At 37.8% G+C, this 16,920-nt stretch overlaps 2 protein-coding genes across 3 annotated transcripts; one reads left to right on the forward strand and one right to left on the reverse strand.

Annotated features, from left to right (window-relative positions):
• The first annotated feature begins 706 nt into the window (after positions 1 to 706).
• On the forward strand, positions 707 to 4,493 carry LOC117986904 (NAD-dependent protein deacylase-like). The gene is made up of 4 exons (XM_034973867.2): positions 707 to 2,137; positions 2,238 to 2,432; positions 3,097 to 3,256; positions 3,698 to 4,493. The coding sequence occupies exons 1-4, from the start codon at positions 1,820 to 1,822 to the stop codon at positions 3,901 to 3,903; spliced, it is 879 nt and encodes a 292-aa protein (XP_034829758.1). The 5' UTR covers positions 707 to 1,819; the 3' UTR covers positions 3,904 to 4,493.
• On the reverse strand, positions 4,461 to 16,476 carry LOC117987058 (ATP-dependent DNA helicase DDX11). Of its 2 annotated transcripts, none has more exons than XM_069502095.1 (14): positions 16,109 to 16,476; positions 15,888 to 16,008; positions 14,272 to 14,603; positions 13,349 to 13,515; positions 12,262 to 12,502; positions 11,038 to 11,305; positions 10,247 to 10,566; positions 9,486 to 9,681; positions 8,580 to 8,776; positions 7,878 to 8,066; positions 6,884 to 6,984; positions 6,199 to 6,359; positions 4,911 to 5,011; positions 4,461 to 4,587 (listed from the first exon to the last, which is right to left on the reverse strand). In XM_069502095.1, exons 1-14 carry the CDS (start codon positions 16,226 to 16,228, stop codon positions 4,504 to 4,506), a joined length of 2,598 nt encoding a protein of 865 aa, XP_069358196.1. In that variant the 5' UTR covers positions 16,229 to 16,476; the 3' UTR covers positions 4,461 to 4,503. The 2 variants fall into 2 exon arrangements, with proteins under 2 accessions (XP_069358196.1, XP_069358195.1); XM_069502094.1 differs by having other exon boundaries at positions 8,580 to 8,783; positions 9,493 to 9,681; positions 16,109 to 16,474.
• Between the last annotated feature and the right edge of the window lie 444 nt (positions 16,477 to 16,920).

Below are 16,920 nucleotides of genomic sequence, written 5' to 3' on the forward strand. Positions count from 1 at the left end.
ACATATCGACATTACGATATCAATGTTACCCATGTCTACTGTAACGTTAGTACTATTATATTATATTCTGTGACTGTAGACATCTCTCTCTCTTTTTAGTCTATGGCATCCGTAGATAGAGTAATAAAGGTAGATACAGGAACGCATGCTTTCTCATTCACACTAAAAAGAGAGCACAGATAAAATTACTAATGTGATAAACAGAGACGCAGCTAACCTATTTTTGTTACTAACCTAACCTAGTTTTTTCAAGAATACATACAAGGAATGCAACATTGGTTGCAAAACAAACCATGAGAATTCGTGGCGTAATTGTATTTCTCATTAGTTATATACTTGTTTTCACATAAAAAACGTCAAATATTGACTACTAAACAATGGTAATAACTGTCGTGTTATTCATTGTTACGTCGTGCTATCTCTATCTCATATGCGGCTACACAGCACAGCCACAATAACGCCGCAATGGAAGTAGGACGTATTATCGCAGCAGTGTGTAACTACATGACCATCCTAATACAAAATGTACTGAAAACAGATATCGCAATAACGCATGCGATATTTATCGACCTATAATAACGCGCCTGTGTGGGGGAGCCTTTAGTCTGGACTGGTGGACTTTGATAACTTACTCTTTGATTTTAAACTCAGAACAATAGGCTACTTGACAATTTTTTTAAGTTGGTCTTAAATGGTTAATATTTGTCCTATTATATCAAAAAAATTAACACTATATTTTTTTGCGCCCTAAAAACCGTAAAACTTTAATTTAAAAAAATATTTTTCTTAGACAGGTGAAAACACTGTCGGCCATGTTTGGCCGATAGATTATCTGTGCTCTGACGTCATGCATTTGTAAACAACAGCATAACCACAGAGTACATTATATATACTGAGCATAACCTACCAAAGTTTAATAAACATGACTTCTATACTAGTTTACATGAAAAATATAGTAATTATCGTTATTGCATCATCCGAGAATGTAAAAAACGCATCGATAAAGACCACAGGAAAGTTGTGGATTAGAGTGCCCAGTGAAATAAATATACGTAACACGCAAAGACTTGCTTAAAGGGATCCTATATGACTAACGACTTCAACCCAAATTTATTTTTGCAAAGATCACTTTGTTGTAAGTCTTACTTAATAACTTATTCAATTTATAAAGAGAAAACGATATTTTTTTACGTTTACTATGAGTTTTTAGAAATATATAAAAACTAGCTTATGCTCGTGACTTCGCCCGCGTGGACTTCATAAATTTCAAACCTCCATTTAACCCACTCAGAGGTGGAATTTCAAAAAATCCTTTCCTAGTGGATACCTTCTCTTTACCTACAAAGAACACACTCACCAAATTTCATGTATCTAGGCCCAGCTGTTTAGATGTTTAGGCTGTGCGTTGATATATAAGTTAGTCAGGACTCTAAATTTTATATAATATGGATACTACGTTAGTCCCCGCGTGACATAGGAATGACATTTCTTTGTTTACATATTTAATGACGTCACATCATGGCTGACAGCGTTTTCTGCGTTTCAAATAAAAATAAAAATTGTATTTTTTTAAATTGGATTTATATATCCATCCTGCGTTTTTAATAATTGTTATTGATATATTTCGTTGTTTTAAGCAAAATACTATATAAATAATCATTTATTGGACGAAATTAGATATGAGTCAAGTAGCCTATTTTAAATCAGTTGATTCCACAGACATGCCACAGACCAATAACATGATTCTTGAATATTTTGATTAATTTTGTTTTTGATTGTATTTTTATGAAAATAGCGCTCATACGTTATTTGAATTATTATGTTTCTTAGCTCAATAAGATCATTTAATAAAATAGTTTCAGAAAATATTCGATTAGTTAATATGGCTTTGCGGCAATCCAGTGACATAGCAAAGTTCCGAGAACATTTAGATGTTGCAAAAGAAGTGGTTATTCTATCTGGGGCAGGAATAAGTGCTGAATCAGGAATACCAACTTTTAGGGGTGCTGGTGGATATTGGAGAAAGTATCAAGCGTCGTCCTTAGCGACGCCAGAGGCATTCCACACTAGTCCAAGTTTAGTTTGGGAGTTTTATCACTACAGGCGAAAAGTTGCGGCGAAGGCCCAGCCTAATGCGGTGAAGATCCCTAATAATTTACCAATGAATAGTACCCATTAAACCAGAAACTTTAATAGCTTTATAGATTTAGGATATACTGATGTGGTTTTTATTTTAGGGTCACCGGGCTATAGCTGATTATGAAAAAAGAAATGGAGGTATAAAGAAAACAACAGTAATAACTCAAAATGTGGATGGACTACACAAAAGAGCTGGTACAATCAACTTAATTGAACTTCACGGAAACTTGTATAAAACCCGCTGTACCATGTGCAAAGAGGTTTTAGTTAACACAGACTCACCTATTTGTGAGGTAGGCTTAACTTCTAACCTATAAATGTACTCCTTAATAATGTATTAGTAAATAGAAACTTGTTTGAAAGAATGTTTAAGTTCTTACATTATGATGTATAGTAAACAACTTGGTTAGATGTAACTTTCATGGAGTCCAGCCCTTAAACTAAGAAAAGCTGTATCTTATGAATTATTACTGTGTATAATATTTGATGGCTTAGTTTACAATAAATGCACTAACTACACTACTGTTGATTTTACAGGAGAGCTGTTTAAAGTTTAGTCACAGAGTAAGGATATGATATAACATACAGAGGTCCAACTAAGGCGTCTAAACAACAATAATTGTGGGATAAGTGCGGACGAAAGAGCAACCCGAAGTGGCCTACATAGTTAGCATCTTATGTTAAAGGTTGATGACGTCATCTAACACAAAATCAAAGGTGTCAGACTACTGTTTCTCTTTATACTGTGGTTCAGTTATGACTTGCACAAAAATAGTAGATAATTTCAGTACAGTTAAGCATCTGATCATAATCCTTGATCTGTATTGAAATTAGCTACAATTTTTGTGCTAGTCTTAACTAAACATTTATCAGCTCACCTGTAAAATCGACAGCAATGTAGGTAGTTAGTGCAATTATGAACTAAGCCATCAATTAAAATTATCTTCTCTATTTTAGGCCCTCACTAATCGTGGAGCACCAGATGCTAATGTAGTAGGATCAGACATCCCAATTAAATCACTACCACACTGCAAAAAACCTAATTGTGGTGGGCTACTTAGACCACATATTGTTTGGTTTGGTGAAGGGTTAGATCCTAATGTGCTGGAGCAAGCAGGTAATTTATTTTATTCTTTATACTATAATAAGCTGTAGAATCCTATCCAATAGATAATAGATCTATGTGACTTAAAATGATCAAAATTAAGTAATTATTACTTTTCTTTTTCTCTCATTGCAAATAAATTCTCATAATTAATTTTTTTTATTTAAAAAAATCTGGTGGAGGCTTCGGTCGTGGCTAGTTACCACTCTACCGGCAAAGCCGTGCCGTCAAGCGCCATGTAGAAACCAAAGGGTTTAATAAAACTGCTATATTCCTTCCAGGGTTAGCCCACATTCATCTTAGATTGCATCATGACTTACCATCAGGTGATATTGCAGTCAAGGGCTAACTTATATCTGAATAAAAAAAAATTTAAAAAATACCACACAGTTTACAAATAACTCAGGAACTGTCTCAGTTAAGCCTAGGCCTATAATCACTGTTCTTTTACAGGAGAAGCTATGTCAAGCTGTGATGTTTGCCTTGTAGTGGGCACATCATCAGTAGTGTACCCTGCAGCCATGTTTGCACCTCAAGCTGCACAAAGGGGTGCCATTGTTGCTGAATTCAACATTGAACCTACACCTGCTACATCAGACTTTCATTTTTATTTTGAAGGCCCATGTGGCACAACACTGCCTGCTGTTTTATCCAATTAAACACAGAAGTAGGAAGCAAAAGCAGCATGCCAAGGGCTGGAATCTGTTAGCAGTATTGTGTTACGTACAAAATCGAACTGTGCAAAGATTCCCAGCCTGATTTTGCCCCAAACTGCTTTTAGGCCAGCTTGTGTTTTTAAATGTCTGAGTTAAGTGTCATAGTTCACTTGTTTCTTGTTGCTGCGTTGTCTAAGAAAATACCTAATAATAGAAAGTTGAGCAGGAAAAACGCTCACAACCGCATACTGTTAAAACATAGGAAGGTATTAGATGCAGATACAGTACGCAGCCAAAAGTAATGTACATCAGCCTTTAGAATGACATTTCGGCTTTGTAGAGTGTTGTCTCTGTCACTCATACCTATATGACGTTTTGTCGGTCTCAACAACAGGGACAGCGCTCTACAGTTCTGCTGTCTCCTTCTAAAGGTCGATGTATTTTCGTGTACTGTACTGTATAAATGGGTAGGTAGCTTATAAGAAAAAACATAGTATTAGAAATGTATACTTTAATTACAATAACTATTATTTAGTCTTATTAGAATATTTTTTTATGTAAATATGTACAAATAAATTATTTGAAATTGTTGACATATTATTATTATTTCTTTTCTTTATGCCTTGCAAAAAACTTGGCTATACTCCCAATACTTTGTCCAAATGTGCAGTTGGTTTTTAAAGATTTCTGTGAAAGAAGATTCAATTCTATAAAAAGGAATAGTTAATTTGAAACTATTTAGATTTTAGATGATGCATTTTAAAAAATCCCACGGGAACTCATTTCCCGGGATAAAAAGTCATGCCATAAATGTGTCTCGTTTTAACAGTGTCGTAAGTCTGAGCGAAGTCAAAGTGCGCTCTATAGATTTCAACCTAAGAGTCTCTGAGCTAAGCCGCGGACGGACGAACAGACAGACGGACATGACGAAACTATAAGGGTTTCTTGTTAATTACGGATTATTCCCTGTATATTATTATACTCTTTGCGGATTACACATAAAAACACACCTGTACAAAAGACGGCAGCGCTGCTACGGTTTGAGGTCGCGAATATCTCTCGTCCACCAATAATACACACGCATAATCATTGGCGTGACGAACTGCTCGTCCTAAAAACAATCTAAATATATAAAAGGAAGAGGTGACTGACTGACTGACTGACTGATCTATCAACGCACAGCTCAAACTACTGGACGGATCGGGTTGAAATTTGGCATGAAGATAGCTATAATGACGTAGTCATCCGCTAAGGAAGGATTCTTGTAAATTCAATCCCTAAAGGGATGAAATAGGGGTTCGAGTGTAGTCCACGCGGACGCAGTCGCGAGCATAAGCTAGTTTAGCATAAATTATTATCAAATCAGTTGAAACCCATAAGCGTGTTATTTGGTTTTCCTATCCTCTCTATTCTAGTAACTATTCTATTCTATTTGTGCCGTGTAGAAACCAAAGGACAGTGTAGAAAGCTAGCCTGGAAGGGGTATGGCAGTTTTATTAAACCCATACCGGGTTTAATAAAACTGCCATACCCCTTCCAGGCTAGCCCGCATTCATCTTAGATTGCATCATCACTTACCACCAGGTGAGATTGCACTAGTATCTGAATAAAATAAAATAAATTCTATCCTTAGGCTAAAAATTACCAGGTCTAAATATGTTATCCCTTTCATAATGCTCCTTCTAGAAAAGGATAACACTAGACTTAGACCTATCAATATTGAGATTATGTACAACAGAATTAGCACCATTCTCTAACCAAATATTGCTATTAGGCACCACCAACAAATGTACAAAGTTTCAATTCAGTTGGATGAACGCGAATGCATAAGTAAAGGAAAACAAACATTTTTAGGGTTCCATACCAGAATGATAAAATGAACCCTTATGGTGCGACTCCATCCATTTGTCACATCTGCTTAATTCAGTAATTAGATCATCATGATGATAAAAGGTCATCATCATTAGAATCAACCCGTCGCCGGCTCACTACTAAGCATGGATCTTCTCTCAGATTAGGAAGGTTTTAGAGCAGTCTGCCATGCTGGCTGGGTAGGATTGGCAGGTTTCTTGGCAGACCTTTGAGAATATTATGGAGAACTCTCAAGCACGCAGGGTTCCTCACGATGTTTTCCTTCACAAGCAAGTGATGATATAACTAGAAATTAGAGGTGCATGCCCGGAATCGAACCCCCGACCTCCCGAATAAAAGGTCGAAGTCTTAACCACTAGGCTATCTTAGCTCCAAGGGACCGCACCAGCCTCCGATAAAAGGTTAAAAAACAAACTTTATTCTTACCAATACATTGGTTAACTGCCTTCATACATAGGTTTTCATAGTAAACACTTCCTGCTCCAGGGGTAGATTTATTGAGATAATTCATTTTCTCTTGAAGCTCTGGTGATTTTACGTTCGGATATGGCATGCCCAGTACCATCACACAGCGGCCTAAATCGTCGCTGTGAAAAATCGGACAATATTTTTAACAAAAGTCAAATCAACAGATTCGGTGGTAGATTCTTTTAACCAATCAAAAGTTGTAAAAGTTTATTTGAATAAAAAATCTTTTTTTTTTATAACTAAGTAGAATTTACAAGCGAAAACACAAGCGGTGCATATAGCATACAGATTTGTATATGTATGCTACATGTACCTGTAAGTGATTTACTTGGCAAATATTGTTGTGTTGATTATGTGTATACATCATCAACACTGCTTGCTTTTTCTGCTTCTTAAGTAGTGGAAGGGCGGGCGGTGAATTTCGAACGCTGCACCATACAAATTTCTCCGTTTTGGCGGAATATAGTGCTTAGCTTGTGGAACGCCTATTCAAAGTAAAATTTAACTGTCCTGATCAATATTTCTTGCATTTTGCTTCTTACCGCAAAAACTAAATTCTTTGCTCAACTACAATGTGTCTTCTGATATTACAAAATGTACAAGAAAGTCATATAAATAAATTCCTAAAATTAAAATTAGGTACCTGAAATTCAGTCCTTCACTCAATTTCCCTCCAACGACGCTAAATAAAAGTGCGCCATTGAGATCTTTATTTTTTATTGCTGCGGCATATTTATGTAAAACCTGTCGATATAAGAAAACTGGTCAAGTGTGTGTTGGACACGAAGAGTTGCGCACTATCGTACAAAAAGAGTCAAACCATTTTGATGTGATTTAGTAAGCTTACTAAATCACATCAAGATGGCGCACTGGTTTGACTCTTTTTACAAAAACAGACTCTTGTTACATCACAAAAAAGTTAAAGATTTGTGAAATCTTTAACTTTTTTGTGATGTAGCTACAAAATTCGGTTTTCAGATTTTTTCCCCTTTACTTTAAGATAAGACATTGCTAACTGCCAAATTTCATGATTCTAGGTCAACGGGAAGTACCCTATAGGTTTTGATTCCCCGAATTGATAGGCGCGATAGACAGACAGTGCTTGCCGCTTGATGGGCGCATCAAGCAGCTTGATTAAGTAAAACAAATCTACGTGCTTGACGTCAAGCCGTTTGACCGTCTCGGAACCTCTTAACGCGAGTGCTCTCACAGGGGCACGCTGCCGTAGGTATGTTTCTCAGGTCACGTGACCAAGTAAAGGTGCACTTTCGAGTCTAGCGTCTGTAGCGTCAGTATCGCTGCGTCAGAGTAGCAAATAACTATGTAAATGTAGAGAACGAGAACAGCATCACAGACACCTGACTTACGGCGGCGTTAGTATCACTCCCGGCACTCCCGGCTCCGCACGAATGACGTCACTGACGCCACAGGCGCTCGACTCGAAAGTGTACCTTTAGCCTGGCCTGCTGCTACTGCAAGTTTCTTGACAGAAAAGAAAACCCCAATAGTTTTTTTTTATTTTGACCCAACCCAAGATGAAAATGGTCAGCAGGTAAATAAGCTGGAGTTTAGACTAACAAGGCAGTTACAGTAATACTGAGAGGACATCAAAAATACATTTATTCTAGTCACCTCACCTGATCTACTTCTGAGGCAGACTTGGGCTCCCGAAAGATTTTTTTCTTCTTGCTGATACTCTCGATTACTTTAGTGCTAGTTAAGTGTTCGTACAACATCTGCTCGTATGAGTACGAGGGTACAAAGCAAACCACGCCGTTCGGGACTATGCTACAAACATTTCTCAATACCCGACCAACTTCGTTTAACTGTAAAGATTAAATAATTGTATGTAACAAGCTGACGATGCCCGGACTTTGTCTTCGTGAACAGGTGTCTAATAGGAAAAATCCTGTGGGAACTCTCTGATTTTCCGGGATAAAAATGGCCTATCACTCCGGGTTTTTAACTATATCCATACAAAAAATCATGTCCATCCGTTGCTCCGTTGCGGCGTGATCGAAGGACAAACCAACACATTTTCGCATTTATGATACGGGTAGTGATAGTCTTCGTTTTCATTATACCTAACTGCTAAAATAATAACACTTATTTCAGAACTACAGTTTGAATCACGCGATGCTCATAGGTGAAATTCGACTTTCATTATTATAACTGCTAAAATAACAATCTGCATTACAGACCTATAGTGCCTAGACGGCTATAAGCGGTCGTTCAATGATAAAAAGTATTAGCTTTTAAAATTAGTTCCTTATCCCAAACTATTAAGGTTCAATTTTCACTTGTGGCTGTATATTTTTTACCACAGTCTGTGGCCTTACCAAGTCTTTGGAAGCACGATGTTCGTAGGAGAAATTCAACTGAATATTGGAAGGTCCCTTGGAAAGGCATACGCCCAGCACATTGTTCGGAGGCACGACGTGTTCGCACTTGACTACGTTCACCCTGTCCACTTCGGGGTCATTGTTTGTGAGCAAAGCTTGGAACTCGGCCACTGGTTCCATGGTACCCCCTGCCACTATCACCTGAAGTATACAAAACAATGTTTTTGTAAGTATATTGTTTTGTACATAGTATAATAATATTGTAATATTTTTTTTTAATAAGAATATTAGCCATGTTACATGACTAATATTCCCCTTTCCTCTCCAACTAAGCGTCAGGCCTGTGCTAGGAGTAGGTACGACAATAGTTCAACGGGCGGGGTTTGAACCGTCGACCTTTCGTATTTCAGTCCACTCCTTTACCGGTTCAGCTATTGAGGCACTTGAAAAGAGCAACCGCCGAGGTTCTTGCTGGTTCTTCTCGGTAGGAACGGCATTCCGAACCAGTGGTAAATTAAACTAGTTAACGATTCAAAAGCACTTGTAATAAGTCTACTTGAATAAAAATATATTCTATTCTATTCTATTCTATAGCTAATAATAGGTAGGTACTGATTCAAAAACGAATCATTGGTTTTTGAAATAATCGTACACACATACTTTTTGAAGTTGGTTAAAAATTCTACTATAGAGCATTGAGTAACTCAGCAACTTGAAGTTTATAGTAATTGTTATTTAGCTTTTAATTAGATAACTGTGTAACGTGTACCTGATACCTAATGTTGACGGCTTTGGTATACGGAAAAACTCAAGCTTCGAGTTTATGATTATACCTGAATTTGTTATAACCTGTAAATATGTTTTCTTAAATAAATATATTTTTTATTATTATTATTATTAAACAACTTGCCGATCGACACTGTTGGACCACTTGCGCAAAGTGCTCGGCGACGTTGAGCAGCAAGTACTTGAGGCCCCCGCCGTCGCCCGGCCGCGCCAGCACGCGCCCGTCCGCGCTACGCCCGCACAGCATCTCCAGGAAGTCCAACACGGCGTACAGCCCGCTTCCGGCGGACGATTCTGTTGGTACGCTGTTTATCTACAATGATAAATACACACTTTATCACTTACCTTATACATATAGCGGTGATAAATGGTCCAAACACACTAAGGTTACGCGACGCGGCGTTGCTCCATACAAGCTCATATTAACTATATTTGCCGCGCCGCGTCGCCTAAGTACGCTTTTCTCCATACAAACTCGTATAAACTATGTTTGACGTGCCGCGTTGCGTCGCGCAGCGCGGCGTAAGTGCGTTTGGACCTTAAAGCTCCATTCATATCTATAGATGACATAAGTAACAGACACAAAAATGTAGTCATCATCATCATCAACCCATCACCGATACACGACTGAGCACGGGTCTCCTTTTAGAATGGGAATGGTTTAGGCCATATAAATACAGTACTACCACTTTTATAAGTTACGCTGATGTACCTGCGCAGAAATTTCACAGGCTATCATAGCGCGCGCTCGTTCGCTACTGGTTGTTACCTACGGGCCATGTTTTGTACGCACGAATTATGAGCGATTGTTATTTATCGCATGCATTTTGTGCTTTTTCTAACAGAACATAAAATTAAGATATTTTTTGTAATGGTACCTGATTAGATGCTTTATATTCACTTTTATGAACATCATCAAGGACTTCATTCTGACCTTTTTTCTTAGACATATTACTGAGGAACTCTTTGAACGATGCTTTTTTGTTGACTTCAACTTTTTTGTTTTCATCCTCGAGAGCTTGCTGGCTGTATCTCATAGAGAAGCCGTGAAGCTTGGGCGCCAGGCGAGTGCTTCTGCAGAATTCCACCAGCGGCCGTAAGTGGAGGTGATCTATCTCAGCTTTTATAACAAAATCTTCGAGTGAAAATATTGTTGCATCCCCCTTTTTATCACTTGCCGTTTTCGGTTGTACTAAACCTAAAAAATATAATAGAAAAATGTTAGACATAGGTAGGTATAGTCAGACTCGCGCAACAAGGGTATTTTTCCAACATTTTGCACGATAAATCAAAATCTATTATGCAAAAAAATAAATAAAAATCTGTTTTAGAATGTACAGGTAAAGCTCTTTCGTATAATATCCCAATTGGTATATTATCTTACTTTGGAAATTGACCTAGCAAGTGGGTACCCGGTGGAGAGACGTCGCTGGCTGGGTCGCGATTTATTGCTTCGGTGTTCCCGTGACCCAGTCACCAGACGACGCGCAGGAGCGCCGCTGGGTTTTAGTGGGTATTCCGGTTGGCCGGCGAGTCCCACATACCTTCTCTCCAGTTGGCTGGCTGGTTGGCTGGCTAGCTGGCTGGCTTCCAGAAGGAGGGGGATGGGTAAACGCATTCCCCAGCGAAAAAAAAGTCTAAGGGTTGTCTAATAGTGTTAATACCTTACCTAAAAGCTTGCCCACAACGAAATTGACTTGATTCAACTGCAACAGATTCTTGCTACTCAATCTAGCTCGGTATTTATTGATATAAAACTGTAGGAATGTCTTAACAGAGCTCAGTTGTTTGGCCGACACCGGGGCGCTGTGAGCGTTTTCCAACGCTGCAGTGAGGCCGTGCGCTTCGTCCAGAATGAGAATATTGTCCTGTAGTTTCAGAGAGACGCCCGATCTTGCTCCACTGCTTACTATGCCTGCATGGCTGATTAGAACTACCTGCCAAGAATATTATTATTGTAAGTTTAGAGCTAAATTGTCAATCGTCTAATTAACTATTGTGATAGTGTGAGAGAATTATTTCAGCGATTGAAAAATCAACCCAGTAAATAAAAGCTTTGCAGAAGCTACTTACGCATTACTTCTTATTATAATTAATGTCAAAGTGTGATTGCTTGTTGGTTGGTCCTTCAATCAGGTCGCAACGGATCGACGTTTTTTTTGCATGAGTATAATTAAAGACCCTGGAGAGTGACCTAGGCCTAGGTTAGGCTTTTTATCGCAGAAAATCTAATCTAATTAATTATTTATTAAACATACAGGTTTTGTGAAATTGGTTTTTCTAGTTGAACTAATAACAATAGGAAACGATTTAACTGACTGGAACATCATTTCAGTTACGTTTTGATATATCGGAGGCATGCCTAACGTGAACTGAACCGTATTCATTGTAGCACGCAAAGACGTAATCTCCCTTTGCGTATTCTTTTCTATCGCCTTATAAAGGGGACTGTTCTGAGAAGTTGTTTAACCCCATTCCACTCTCCTTTTTCTACAACCGCATCGCACGCCATCATAACCAATTTCACCCTCACCGGCCGCTCGTTGTGCCAGATTTTTTGGCCCACGCAGATGCATACTGTGGAACCAATTCCCTTCCGCCGTGTTCCCACTAGATTTCAACCTTCAACATGGGGTTCTTCAAGGGGCGGATCAACAAATTCCTGAAAGGCCGGCGACGCATTGGTGGTTCCTCTAGTACTGCAAATGTTCATGGGCGGCGGTAATCACTTAACATCAGGTAACCCACCTGCTCGTTTGCTCGCTATTTTTTTTAATGGGGCTATTTAAGGGGCAGATCACCAAATTTCTCAAAAGTCCGGCAACCCGCAAATCACTTAACGTCAGGTGACTCGCCTGCTCGTTTGCTCGCTATTATTGTAAAAAAAAGTTACCTCAGCATCATCTAAGGCCATTCTAGAAGCATAGTACGGGCAAGCCTTCAACTGTTTGCCAGTTTTGACTATGTCTTCCATGTCCATAATGTCCACCAGAAGCTGTTCCTTCAACCTTGTTATGTTGTTTTGGTTGTAGTAAGGGCAAGCATTGCACCTGCTAGTTCTGGTCTTCTTTAGGACTTTGCCTTCATCTCCTACTGATGTTGATTTCGTTTTGGATTTCTGCATATCGAGACATCTGTAATTTCAAACAGGATAAATTCAATTCTAACCTGACTTCAAAAAAGCCGTTTGTTGTTTACCATAGTTGTCTTTTTTGTTTGTGATGATAGGTATTCTGTGTGGAACCAAAGCCAGTTTTGATTTTTTAATGAAATGAAATGGAAATGAAAATGAAAATGAAAATGAAAATGAAAAAATGAAATAATGATATCGCCGGCTCACTACTGAGTACGGATCTGCTCTCAGAATGAGAAGAATTTGCTACCATACTAGCCAAGTGCGATTTTGGCAGACTTCCCAATTTGAATTCCAATTTTCCCATTAATTTCGCTACTGCCCATGACAGCTCGAACTTAATCGTGTCCAAGACCCGTGTACATAAAATTTACAAACTAATCGTGGTATGTACAATGGGTACCACGATTAGTTTACCCACATTATAATATGTCGTTAAATCACGAAATAAGCTTCAAATCATCATGAAGAACTCTTGGACGTGCAGGTTTTCTTAAGATGTTTTTCTTCACAGTTAAAGCAAATGTTACTTATTTAATTGTTTGAAAAGCACATAACTCTGAAAAGTTATATGTGCATGCCAACCAAACCACCTAGAAAGCTGAAATTTTGGATAGACATTTCCTTAATGATGTTACAAGGAATAGGGCAGGATTTTACCAAAATTTCCATGGGAGCCCAGCCACAACCTGTCGTTAGTCATCATCATCATTACCAACCGATAGATGTCCACTGCTGGACATAGGTCTCTTGTAGGGACTTCCAAACACCACGGTCTTGCGTGGCCTGAATCCAGCGGCACCGTGTCGTTAGTATTTAAATATAAATCAAAATAGCATTGTCTCACCGTTCATTGACAAGATTGACATTTTTGAGCTTGGTAACGTCAGAGTTGATGCAGTAGTGGTGTCGGGAAGCAAGGGTGACCACTCTAGTGCTGTTGCTGAACTCTGTCCTCTTGATCTCCCCCACAAACTGCGACAGCTGACTGTGAGTCCTGCTGCTTATGTAAATCTGTATGAAAGAATCTAACATCACACACAATATTATACACATCTTATTATAAGTTACTGGCTGATGCTGATAAAGTTGAACATCCATGTGGATTTAGAATTTAAAAAACCAGTGGGAATTTTCGATTTTACAGGATAAAAACCGGCCAAGTGAGAAACAGGTTCGCGCACCGAGGGTTCCGTATTACAGTGGTATTTTTTCGACATTTTGCACGATAATTCAAAAACTATGATGCATAAAAATAAATAAAAATCTGTTTTAGAATGCACAAGTGAAGACCTTTCATATGATACCCCACTTGATATAGTTATCTTAGTTCGAAAATTGATAATACTAATTATTAGTTTATGACCACAATTTAATTTTTTTTGTGTGATGTGACCACAAATTCACAGTTTTCAGATTTTTCCCCTAAAGCCAGCTATAAGATCTACCTACCTGACAAATTTCATGATTCTAGGTCAACGGGAAGTACCCTGTAGGTTTCTTGACAGACAGACGGACAGACAGACAAACAGACAGGCAGACAGACAGACAACAAAGTGGTCCTATAAGGGTTCCGTTTTTCCTTTTGAGGCACGGAACCCTAAAAAGTAGCCTATGTCACTCTCCAGATCTTCAACTATATCTAGTTATAAGATCAGGTCAATCCTGAGTATTTGAAGGTCCAAATGAATCTACAATTGGTTGAGAATATAAAGCTATAGATTGAGTTTTTAATTAATTTAGCAAAAATTATTTACATAATACACATACTTTTGTACTGCTACCATTTTCATCATCTAAACATGTTTCTTCGGAATCAGATTCATCATCTTTATTCTGACTTTCCTCTACAATGAGGTCTTGGTCTTCAATGTTCTCTTTTTCATCAAAATCCTTACTATCACCTGCTTCATTGGATTTGTCCCGTTTATGAAAATGATGCTCAATTTTATTCAAACTTTTTTTATGGATGTAAACTCTTTTTTTCAATTCAGTAAATTTTTCCTCTCTTTGTTTTATTTTATCAAGTTTAAACTGCAAGGATACCAACAGTTGATTCTTTTTTAATTTCTCATACTCTTCTTGTAGCCAATCATCAGCCTCTGGCACATGAAAAATTTTAAGTCATAATTAAAATTTAATTTCAAAGGATTATGATGTAATATCATCCATGTGGATTCAGGTTTTTCTTTAAAAAAACCATGGGAAGTGGGGACTCCTTGATATTCGTTCTCTGAATGCAAGCATTTCTGCAAAATTTATTAAACGAATGGGCTGTGAAAGCTAGCAGACGGACAGACAGACAATTTTGCATAATTTATAATATCAGTATGGAAATTAACCATTAAAAAAACAATTATGATTTGGTCAATTATTTGCTGGACACTTTCCATGATGTATCTACAAATATTTTGTACATACCATAGCCACTGAAATAGGAAAAGGCCAGCAAGGCATCTTTGGAAACCTCCTAGCCTTAGTTTTATGTTGACACAAATAATTATTATTACTTTACTAAAATAAGAATTTATTGATCATTGAAAATTATATAATGTTAGGAACATATTAAATACCAACCACATATATGTATATAGTTATCTCTATATTATATAGAAACAGTGATAGCCTCCCATTTGGGGGTCCAGAGTTAACCAAATGATTTAAGAACAAGTTAGAAACCTCTAACTTGTTGTTAAAATATCATTTGGTGTAATGTTGAAGGATAACATCATGAGGAAACCTGCATGTCTGAGTGTTCTCAAAGATGTATGAAGTCTAACAAACAGAACTTGGTCAGCATGGTAGACTATGGCAAAATCCTTCTCATTCTGAGTGAGCGAGCGATGGGTTAGTAATGAAGACGATGATGATATACCAACTTCAATTGATTGATTTTTATTGATTTTAAATAAAAATAATGAGCAAACGAGCAGGATGATTACCTGATGTTAAGTGATTACCAAAATTACCTAGATGAATCAAAAGCACACAAATTGGCACATTTATTAGCATTTTACTAGTAAACTTTATTTATAAATATTATTATTAAGAAAAAAAATAGGTAAAGTATTGAATCATGCTACCTCCACTGAGGGCTGAGGAAAGAGGGCAAGTGTGTTAAGCTTTTTAAACAGGTTAAGCCAGAAGACACTATGGGGTCAACAGCTCACTTCGCTCACCATCTCCCCCTTCACTCTACTTGACCTCATAGGCTCAATCGAGCTCCTTTGCAAGCTCTTGGTTCCATATATTTTATATTTATGCTTCTGAGCTCTGGCGCCTTCTTTCACTTCTGGTTTCACTTCAACCTCCTCAGCCTCCACAGACATCCCTACTCCCAATCGAAGCAGCACAATTCAAAACCCGACCCTTAAGAGTAAGACTACCTATTGTGGTTGAAAGCTCCAGCTTTAGCTGATTTATTTCTTTCGTCAATTCGTCCACAATTTTTAAGTTGGTATCTTTAAGCCATTGGAGCGCTCCGCAACATACGCTTAAAGATTTGCCCTGGGGACAAAAAAAATGATATTTATTCTAAAGTTAGCAGTCTTTTGGAAAGGAGTTCCAGATTCCAGAGGAGGATATCTTAGAAATAGTAAATACTTACAGTTCCTGTAGGGCTTTCAAATACACCTAATTTTCTGTTTTCAATTGTAAAATATAACTCATTCATAAATTTCTTCTGAATATCATAAGGTTCGAACGGGAACGAAAAATTAGGATTCATAATATTTACTTATAACGCTTTACTTTAAGCTTTATTATTTCGAACTTTGATTTTAATATCCTGGAAACTTTTAAATGGTTAAAAGTTTAGTAGGTAATAGGTAATTGTGGCTAATTCCTTTGTACATAATCTCTAAACTAAACTAAAATATCACGTCTAAATCTATTGCTATCCCTTTCATAATGTTGCTTGCGGAAAAGGAAAGCACTAGATTTAGACCTGTTAATTTAGTTTAGTTTAGAGATTGTGTACTAGAGAATCGGCCCCAAATCTATTTTTGGTTTACATATTAAAAAAAATTACCGCCAAATAGGCGTAAAAACAAAACCTTGTCATTTGTCATTTTTTTAACTGTGGCCCTACCGCGGTTGTTTGACAGCTACAATGTCACGATCGCAATCATCTCTGATTGGTGAATGCTTGCTCACTATTGGCCACAATGCATTGTTGCTCATTGTTGCAACAAGAATCGCACAAATTCAGCCAATCAGAACAATTGAGATTGTAATAATGATTGAAGCAGGTTTTAGACAATCGCCCAGCTGGTTTTACGGCTCTGGCTTCTAGCTCGTTTGATCCTTCCGGTCATTTGTCATACCGGCACTGGCAGCCAAGACAAGGCTCTCTTGGCACTTGAATGACATTGACAGGGGGGCGCTGTTAGAGAACAAAGGCCGCGCAGAACAAGGACT

This window comes from Maniola hyperantus, chromosome 12 (genome assembly GCF_902806685.2).
Source record: "Maniola hyperantus chromosome 12, iAphHyp1.2, whole genome shotgun sequence".
Classification (NCBI taxonomy): Eukaryota; Metazoa; Arthropoda; class Insecta; order Lepidoptera; family Nymphalidae; genus Maniola; species Maniola hyperantus.